The sequence below is a fragment of the Gavia stellata genome, chromosome 16 (genome assembly GCF_030936135.1).
Source record: "Gavia stellata isolate bGavSte3 chromosome 16, bGavSte3.hap2, whole genome shotgun sequence".
Taxonomy (NCBI): domain Eukaryota; kingdom Metazoa; phylum Chordata; class Aves; order Gaviiformes; family Gaviidae; genus Gavia; species Gavia stellata.
This window is the reverse complement of record NC_082609.1, coordinates 20,783,588-20,793,025: the sequence shown is the minus strand read 5'-3', so window position 1 is coordinate 20,793,025 and position 9,438 is coordinate 20,783,588. Positions and strand designations below refer to the sequence as shown.

The window sequence follows — 9,438 nt, the reverse complement described above, 5'->3', positions numbered from 1 at the left end:
TGCTGGGCGCAGCCCACAAAAGCCGGAGCAGAGCCGGGGCCCCTGGGAGCGCTGCCGTCAGGCGGCTGCGGTGGCGTCGCGGCGCCTCCGGGTGCCGCTGTTGGCCGACGCGGAGCGGAGCCGGAGCCGGAGCCGCCGCAGCGTCCTGCCCCCGCAGGCTGCTCGCTCGCCCGGCGCCGGCCAGAGCGGCAGCGGCCCGGGCAGCAGAGGCGAGAGGCGGCGCGGCGCGGGGAGCAGCGGCGTCCGAGCCGGCGCCGAGATCGCTGCCCTGCGGCGGCCCCTGCGCTCGCTCGCTGCGGAGAGGGGCTGGAAGGGCGGGAGGGCAGCGGCAGGAGGGAGGAGCGCGGCGAGCGCTGCCGAGCATGGCGGGCAGGCAGAGACAGAGCCACCGGCGAGCCGGCGGGCGAGTGCTGCTGCCCGCGTTGCTGCTGTGCTTGTGCTGCCGGGCGGCGCCGGAGCGGCTCCGCTACGCCATCCCCGAGGAGCTGGGCAGAGGCTCGCTGGTGGGGCCGCTGGCGCGGGACCTGGGGCTGAGCCCGGCGGAGCTGCCGGCACGCAAGCTGCGGGTGGCGTCTGCGGCTAAAAGGCAGCTGAAATACTTCACGGTGAGCGGGGAGAGCGGGAACCTGTACGTGAGCGAGCGGCTGGACCGGGAGGAGATGTGCGGCGAGTCGGCGTCCTGCGCCGTCAGCTTCGAGGTGCTGGTGCAGAACCCGCTCAACGTTTTCCACGTCGAGGTGGCCATCCAGGACGTCAACGACAACTCCCCGGCCTTCAGCAAGGCTACTCTGGACCTCGAGATCACAGAGCTAACACTTCCCGGTGCTCGTTTTCCGCTGGAGATGGCACGAGACGCGGACGTGGGCAGCAACTCGCTGCTGACTTACCAGCTCAGTAGCAACCCGTCCTTCGCTCTGGCCGTGAAGGAGAGCCCAGATGGAAGCAAGCAGCCGGAATTAGTTCTGGAGAGGGCGTTGGACCGGGAGAAGCAGAGCTCCTTTGAGCTGGTGCTGACGGCGGTGGATGGCGGGGACCCCGCGAGGTCCGGGACCGTGCAGGTTCGCGTCAACGTGACGGACGCCAACGACAACGCGCCCGTGTTCAGCGAAGCGTCTACGAGGCGCGAGTGCGGGAGAATGTGCCGGCGGGGTCGCTGGTGTTGCGAGTGCGAGCCACGGATGCGGACGCGGGCTCCAACGGGCGGGTCTCGTACTCCTTCGGCAACGTCCCGGACGGCGTCCGCGCCTTGTTCAGCGTCGGCAGCGACAGCGGCGAGGTCAGGACGGCGGGACCGCTGGACTTCGAGGAGAAGAGCAGATACAGCTTCGGCCTGGAGGCGCGGGACGGCGGCGGGCTCACTGCTCACTGCAAGGTGCAGCTAGAGATCACGGACGAGAACGACAACGCGCCCGAGATCACGGTGCTGTCGGTGTCGAGCCCGGTGCCCGAGGACGCGCCGTCGGGCACGGTGGTGGCCCTCCTGAACGTGAACGACCCGGACTCCGGGGAGAACGGTCAGGTGTGGTGCGAGCTGTCGGGCGAGGCGCCGCTGTCGCTCGTGGCGTCGTCGGGCGGCTCGTACAAGGTGGTGACGGCGAGCGCGCTGGACCGGGAGCAGGCGCCCGAGCACCGGGTGACGGTGGTGGCCAGGGACCGGGGCAGCCCGTCGCTCTCCAGCCGCACGGCGCTGGTGCTGGAGGTGTCGGACGTGAACGACAACGCGCCGGTGTTCGAGGAGGCCGCCTACAGCGCCTACGTGGCGGAGAACAACGCGGCGGGCGCGGCGGTGGTGCGCGTGCGCGCGCGGGACGCGGACGCGGGCGCCAACGGGCGCGTGAGCTACTGGCTGGCGGGCGGCAGCGCGGGCGCGGTGGGCGCGGCGGCGTACGTGTCGGTGGAGGCGCGGAGCGGCGCGGTGTACGCGCAGCGCTCCTTCGACTACGAGCAGTGCCGCGAGTTCGCGGTGGCGGTGCGGGCGCAGGACGGCGGGGCGCCGTCGCGGAGCTCGACGGCGACGGTGCGCGTCTTCGTGCTGGACCGCAACGACAACGCGCCGCGGGTGCTGTGGCCGGCGGCGGGCGCGGGGGCGGGCGCGGGGGCGGGGGCGGTGGGGGCGGTGGGGGCGCCGTTCGAGGTGGTGCCGCGGTCGGCCGAGGCCGGGTACCTGGTGGCCAAGGTGGTGGCGGTGGACGCGGACGCGGGGCGCAACGCGTGGCTGTCGTACGAGCTGGTGCAGGCGTCGGAGCCGGCGCTGTTCCGCGTGGGGCTGCACAGCGGCGAGGTGCGGACGGCGCGGGCCGTGTCGGAGAGGGACGCGGCGAAGCAGCGGCTGGTGGCCGTGGTGAAGGACCACGGGCAGCCGGCGCTGTCGGCCACGGCCACGCTGCACGTGGTGCTGGCCGAGAGCTTGCAGGAGGCGCTGCCGGAGCTGAGCGAGCGGGCGGCGGGCGCCGACTCGCCGGCGGAGCTGCAGTTCTACCTGGTGCTGGCGCTGGCGCTCCTCTCCGCCCTGTTCCTGCTGAGCGTGGCGCTGGCCGTGCTGGCGCGGGTGCGCCGGGCCGGGCCGCCCGCCGTCCTGCGCTGCCTGGGCGCGCAGCGCTTCTCGGTGGCCGGCGCCGCCTTCCCGGCCGACTTCTGCGAGGGCACCTTGCCCTCCTCCTACAACCTGTGCGTGGCGCCGGGCCGCGCCGTCGCCGAGGGCGCTTGGCTGCCGCTGCCACCGCCGCTGCCCAGCCTGCCCGCGGAGGAGCTGCTCGGCGGGGAGCCCTGCGGGAAGCGGAGCCCGAGCAGCAGCGCCGGCGCGGGAGAGCCGCCCGCGGACCCCGACGCACCGCAGGTCTGTAAGCCCGCGCGCTCCCACTGGTCTCCTTGAGCCTGTGTGAACCGCCGTCCCTCTTCCCCTGGGTTTTTCCCGGCTGGTGTGCATGGGGAGTGCTGGTCCGTGTCTCCGTGAAGGAATGAAGGAACGCGGTAACTCCCTCTGCCGTGTACCCTCCCGTCTTTTGAGGGAAGGCTGCTGCAGGAATGGTTGTACTTGTGGGACGGGTTAATTTTATCCATGCATTATTTCTCTGACTTTCTGGAGCAGCTATTTCTCCTCTTTTGTTCCCTCATTTTCTAAGCCGTAGAATGGAATCTCTAAAAAAATGGTCGTGATTTGTATTTCCTTTGGTATCCCTCTTTTCCTGAAGACTTGTATTTTGTGTGACGTGAACAGTCTAGTTTATGCTGGTTTTGGGTTGGGTTTTTTTTTTGTACTACCCCCAGAGCGAGTGCATGTGCGTGGCTGCCTGCGGCTGAGTTACTCTGGAAGAGAGCACTACGTCCTGCGTGTACGGCCTGTAGTGTGAGGCTCTAGTCAAGAATTGCGAAGGGGTAGTAGGGGAAGGGGGAGAAATGCAGGCTGGTTCGGAGCAGCCTCCGATGTGCACGTGAGAAGCAATGAATGTATATGGTCATCATTCAAAGAGAACTTTGTACCTCTAGCCGGACACAACTCCGGCGGTTAATGGGCTCTACCCACCCTGAGAACATCTCGGCAGCGGCAAGGGAATAGGCAAAATGACAGCAATTAGGCACTCGACTGAAGTCCATTTGCACATTAACACCTGGTCCGCGTAGTTTCGGGTGCGCAGCTGTACTTGTCGTCTCCTGCTGTTGTAGAGTATTTGGTTGAAATAGTGTCCTACCAACATGAAGATTCAAGGCCTAGATGAATGCTTTATTAACAAGTTGCAATCCTTTACACCTTGATTTCTGCCAAAAGGCAAGCCCCTTCCTCGTCGTTCAAGCTGTCGAATTAGTTGATTAAATGTAAACGTTCATAAAGTATCCAAACGCTAAATTGATGTGGGATATTAAAACCGGAAATCGTGCGATAAAGCCCGTTAACTTTCCCTTCTCAGTATTAGCTGCGTCTTTAGGTGTTCTAACAGCTTCGTGATGTAGCCATTAGCCCAGTGACTTCACTGAAGCATTGCCTTGCTCTTATCCCGTTCTGAAATACTGTTCAGAATAGGCGAATGTCGGGAAAAGAGAGGTACAAGAAAAATGTGGAGCAAAGCGAAGCTGCTGTGCGGCTGCGATCAACCGCTTTGCTGTTGTAAGGCACAGAAGGGGCACAGGAGCCGAGACAGATGTACCTGACCCTCTTCTCCTCGGGAGCTGTACGGGCGCAGGGGACTTCGATTCTCCGTGTCGGTGGATGGAGCCCACCTTCTTCAGAACCTCTGGTTCTCCGGGCGTTTGTGTGTCTGAATACCACGAGTTGCATTTCAGAGCCTGTTTTCTTTTGCCGTCCTTGTAGCAGTCATTCAAGCATGACTGCTAAAAAAATTCGTGGTGGGGCTTGTGCTTTTGGACAAACTGGATAAAGCTCATACTATTCTGCACGTCGACTTAAGAAAAAATATTCTACTTTACATATATCACCATTAGCAAGTCATTTTCGCCGTGCCGTGGAAACACCACGATCACGCGAGGCGTCTGCCTTCCTCCTGGCCACGATCGCCTGGAGGACCAAAGAAGAGATCGGCTGGAGAAAAGCCAGGGCAGGAGGTGGGCGCTGGACGGGCACGGACGTGTGCGTGGCGATGGCCCCGTCCCCGCGAGCTGCCCGTGTGTGGGCAAGGCAGGGCGGGCATCGCTGGGCAGCGCTCGGTGCCTGCAGTGCCGGGAGGAGGCTGCGGGCGCCGCTGTTGACCGAGGAGGAGCGAGAGGAAGGCCGGAGCGCTGGAGGCAGCCCCGCCCGCTGCGGCCCGGCTCGCTCGCTCGCTGGCTGGGTGTCTCGGCGGCCGGGCGGTCTGCGAGCGTCCCCGCGGTGCAGAGCCGTGCTGCAGCGAGGCGGAGGGGCCGGCGGCAGCGGCCGGGAGCGGCGAACCCGGAGCGGGAGCCGGAGCCGGAGCAGAGGCGGTTCGTCGGGCGGCGGCGGGGAGCTGCCGGCGGTGGTGCGGTGCCGCGGCGGCGATGTGCGCGGCGGGGAGGCGCTGGGGCCGGCGGGAGCGAGCCCTGCTGTGGTGCGTCCTGGTGGCGGCGTGGGAGGCGGCGTGGGGGCAGCTGCGCTACTCGGTTCCCGAGGAGATGCCGAAGGGCTCCTTCGTGGGCGACGTGGCCAAGGACCTGGGGCTGGAGCTGCCGGCGCTCCGCGACCGCGGCCTCCGCATCTTGGACAAAGGCAGGACGCAGTATTTCTCCCTGCACGGGCAGACGGGCCATTTAGTGACGGCGGAGAGGATAGACAGAGAGCATCTCTGCGAGAGTGTGGAGCAATGCGTGCTGCGCTGTGAGGTGATCGTGGACGGGGAAATGCAGGTTTACGGAATCGAAGTGGAGATCACCGACATTAACGACAACGCGCCTAGCTTCAAAGATGTTGAGGTGGAGGAGAGAATAAGCGAGACGACATCGCCGGGGTCGCGGTTTCCCCTGGCCGAGGCTCATGACCCGGACGTGGGTCGGAATTCCCTGCAGAGCTACGAGCTGAGCGGCGACGAGCACTTCTCGCTGGCCGTGCGGGCGGGCCCCGGCGGGGATCAGCGTCCCGAGCTGGTGCTGGCGAAGGCGCTGGACCGGGAGGAGGCGGCGTTTCACGAGCTGGTGCTGCGGGCGAGCGACGGCGGAGAGCCGGCGCGGACGGGCACGGCACGGATCCGTGTGGCCGTGCTGGACGCGAACGACAACGCGCCCGTGTTCAGGCAGGCGGAGTACACGGTGCGAGTGCCGGAGGACGTGCCCGTGGGCTCCGCCCTCGTCACCGTCACGGCCACCGACGCCGACGAGGGGCTGAACGGCGACGTGAAATACTCGCTGAAGAAAATCACGGAGAAAGCCTCGCAGATTTTCCAGCTGGACTCTGCGACGGGAGCGATCACGCTGGTGCGGAGCCTGGACTTCGAGGAAGGGGACTCCTACGAACTGGAGGTGCAGGCACGGGACGGAGGAGAGCTTTTCGACACAGCGAAAGTCTTGATCACCGTGACAGACGTCAATGACAACGCGCCCGAACTGACAGTGTCATCGTCGCTGAGCGCGATCTCTGAGGACGCGCCGTCGGGGACGGTGGTGGCCCTGCTGCACGTGCAGGACCGGGACTCGGGCGCGAACGGCGAGGTGCGGTGCAGCATCGCCGAGAGCCTCCCGTTCCGCCTGGAGAAGTCCTTCGAGGACTACTACCGCGTGGTGACGGCGAGGGAGCTGGACCGGGAGGAGGTGTCGGAGTACAACGTGACGGTGCGGGCGAGGGACGGCGGGTCGCCGGCGCTGTGGAGCAGCGCGGTGCTGGCGCTGCGGGTGCTGGACGTGAACGACAACGCGCCGGTGTTCGCGGAGGCGCGCTACAGCGCCCGGCTGCCCGAGAACAACGCGGCGGGCGCGCTGGTGCTGACGGTGCGGGCGGCGGACGCGGACTGGGGGCAGAACGCGCGCGTGCGGTACCGGCTGTCGGAGGGGCGGGTGCGGGGCGCGCCGCTCTCGTCCTACGTGTCGGTGCAGGCGGAGACGGGCGCGCTGTACGCGCTGCGCTCCTTCGACTACGAGGAGGTGCGCGAGGTGGGGCTGTGGGTGCGGGCGGAGGACGGCGGCGCGCCCCCGCTGAGCAGCAACGTGTCGGTGCGGCTCGTGATCGTGGACGAGAACGACAACGCGCCGCAGGTGCTGTACCCGCCGCCGGCGTCGTCGTCGTCGTCGTCGGGCGCGGGCTGGGCGGGCGTGGAGCTGGCGCCGCGCTCGGCGGAGCCCGGGGCGCTGGTGGCCAAGGTGGTGGCGGTGGACGCGGACGCGGGGCAGAACGCGTGGCTGTCGTACGAGCTGGCCAAGGCGACGGAGCCGGGGCTGTTCCGCGTGGGGCTGCACAGCGGCGAGGTGCGCACGGCGCGCTTCCCGCTGGCCCGCGACGCGGCGCGGCAGAGCCTGGTGGTGGTGGTGAAGGACCACGGGCGGCCGGCGCTGTCGGCCACGGCCACGCTGACGGTGGTGCTGGCCGAGAGCGTGGCCGAGCTGCTGTCGGAGCTGGGCAGCGCGGCGGCGGCGCCGGGCGAGCCGGCCGGCAGCCTGACGCGGTGGCTGGTGGTGGCCGTGGCGGCCGTGTCCTGCCTCTTCCTCGCCTTCCTGCTGCTGCTGCTGGCGCTGCGCCTGCGGCGCTGGCGCCGCTCGCAGCTGCTGGCGGCGGGCAGCGGCGCCTTGCGCGGCGTCCCGGCCTCGCACTTCGTGGGCATCGACGGCGTCCGCGCCTTCCTGCACTCCTACTCGCACGAGGTGTCGCTCACCGCCGACTCGCGCAAGAGCCAGCTCCGCTGCTCGGGCGGCAGCTGCTGCGACACCCTCCCGGCCCGGCCGCCGCCCGACGAGCCCGCGCCGCTGCTCGGGAAGGACCCCGCCGCCGCCGCCCCGGTGAGTTCCTGCGAGCAGGCTTTCTCCGCCACGCCTCCCTCTGCTGCTCCTCTGCCCTTCCTTCCCCCCGGCTTCGCTGTGCCGCCTCGGGAGCTTTGGTCCCAAGGAAGGCACAGCTTCGCTCAGCAACGCGCTGTGTGCTTTCCCTTCCTTTCCCCTCCCGGTAGTCTGGGTTGCCCTTTTTCTGGTGGGGGAAGTAGATGCGAAATCGCTGTGAATGTAGTAGCAGAGGCGCATCTGGGTGTGTATCATTTCTGTGCTTTCAAAGGTCTCAGAAAATGCCCCTCCCCTCCTGGTACCTATCCATGGCCTGATTATGGTACCGCGGGTGGATACTGTTAGAGGGAATTGGTCCTGGCAACTGGTCTTGTGATAAGATGTTCTTGCAAATTCTGAGGGTCAAAGAACATCATGGAAGTTGTGAAGGGTTGGAGAGGAGAACTGTGGGAGCTGTTGACTTAGGAAGGAGCTATGGATTGCTCCTTTCCCTGTTCAGTGCCCAGCTGTACTTTCATGTTATAGGAGTTTCATCTTCCCACATAAGTTTGGCCTAAGACACATTCTTCTGGCTGTACTGGGAGCTCTGGGTGGTTCTTCCTGTGTGTTTGCAGGCTGTTGTGATGTTCTCGTTGTTCCTTCTCGTGTTCTAAAACTGGGCCTCACTTTGGCTGATAGCCCTTCAAAGTAGAGAGCTGATAAAATGGTGAGGCTGGGGGAGCAGTTTCCATCTATACCTTGAAGGTGTTCAGCTGCCCAGAGAAAGACTTTGGCAGAGTTACGTTTCCCTAAACTGTTGCTGAATGAAATGCTATTTTGCCTGTTGCTGAAAGATGGCCAAAAGTTGGAGCATAAGTGTGTACCTAGAATGATGATGCAATTGTAGAATGGCTTATAATTCCTGTGGGAAACCTCCTTTATCCGAATTATATCTCCCTGTAACATTGCGATGCAGAGTTTCTTCATAGGTGTAAATAGACTTTTTTCAGGCCTTTGTGGTCTGCAAGGCCGTGGTTTCTTTTCCCCATTTCTGGTCAGTGCTTTTGCCTTTGAAACTGTGCGTGTTGTTCTGCAGCAAATGCTCACTTCAGCCACATAAGACAGAATTTTGTCTATGCGGAAAATGAAGCGGAAGCTAAAAGAGCATTTCTTATAATTTCTCAGAAGACTTAGCTTGAGAAAGAGGCCCACAAGAAGGTGTTTACACTTCTGGCTTCATATTTGTGGGAGATAAGCAGGCCACATGAGCTGATTACTGTTTCTCAAACTGAAACCCCCTGCTGTGTAGTCCAGAGTAAGACTTTAGGGCTGCACTTACACCTTCAGATGTCCATGACTTCCAGGTGCTCTCAGGGATGAATTTTAACACATGCAGTGAAGACCAGGAAGACTTCCTGGTGAGTTTCTCTGACAACACTTTCTCCTCTGAAGCTTCCTTGCCTTGCTTGTCTGATTTATGGTTTTGTTTTTCTCTACCTGGTCTCCAGAGTTGTTGTTCCATGCATTTTCTCTATTTTATTGTCCAAAGAAATTGCATGGAGGAACTGTGGCTATGGTCAAAGGTGTGGTCTCCTGTGTGAGCCTCCTGTGGACTCTCTACCAACTATATACTCTTCTCGTGTACCTTCTACAGTTGACATAATCTGAAGTGTTAAGCTATGACTCCTTCATTTCTCTAGGTTTCCCATTCTTGCCTTGTTTGTTGTTTGGGTCTAAAGCTGGGCTTTGTTGTGGTGGGTAACCCTGAAAACGTTAAAAGCTCTCTTCTAACTGTTGGGCTGGGGAAGCAGTTTCCATCCATAGCTTGAAGGTGCTCAGCTGCCAAGACAAAGAGTTGGATATACTTCTGTTTCCCTAAAATGTCACTGCATGAAATGCTCTTTTGCCTGTGGTGGACATACGGCCAAAACACTGGATATTGTCCGTGGTACAAGTAAAGGCTGTGAATGCAGAGCAAGGAGGGTGAGAGGCTGGGTTTGAACTAGGAAAATTGGTGTGTCCATGTGATTTTGGCTGAGCAGTGGCTTGTTTTCATGCCTGGTGCCAAGGCCTCTG

The 9,438-nt window shown here is 63.0% G+C and overlaps 1 protein-coding gene and 1 pseudogene across 1 annotated transcript; both read left to right on the top strand.

Annotated features, from left to right (window-relative positions):
• The first annotated feature begins 362 nt into the window (after positions 1-362).
• Positions 363-2,872, top strand: LOC132318400 (protocadherin gamma-B1-like; annotated as a pseudogene).
• A 1,794-nt stretch (positions 2,873-4,666) lies between these two features.
• Positions 4,667-8,036, top strand: LOC132318399 (protocadherin gamma-A10-like). Its single transcript, XM_059825603.1, has 2 exons — positions 4,667-7,386; positions 7,998-8,036. Exons 1-2 carry the CDS (start codon positions 4,966-4,968, stop codon positions 8,034-8,036), a joined length of 2,460 nt encoding a protein of 819 aa, XP_059681586.1. The 5' UTR covers positions 4,667-4,965.
• Positions 8,037-9,438: the final 1,402 nt, after the last annotated feature.

Excerpts from the sequence above, each read along its gene's own strand:
- LOC132318399 (XM_059825603.1), top strand. The coding sequence starts at position 4,966 with ATGTGCGCGGCGGGGAGGCGCTGGGGCCGGCGGGAGCGAGCCCTGCTG. Across the intron at positions 7,387-7,997 it reads ACCCCGCCGCCGCCGCCCCG|GCTGTTGTGATGTTCTCGTT; the intron begins GTGAGTTCCTGC and ends GTGTGTTTGCAG.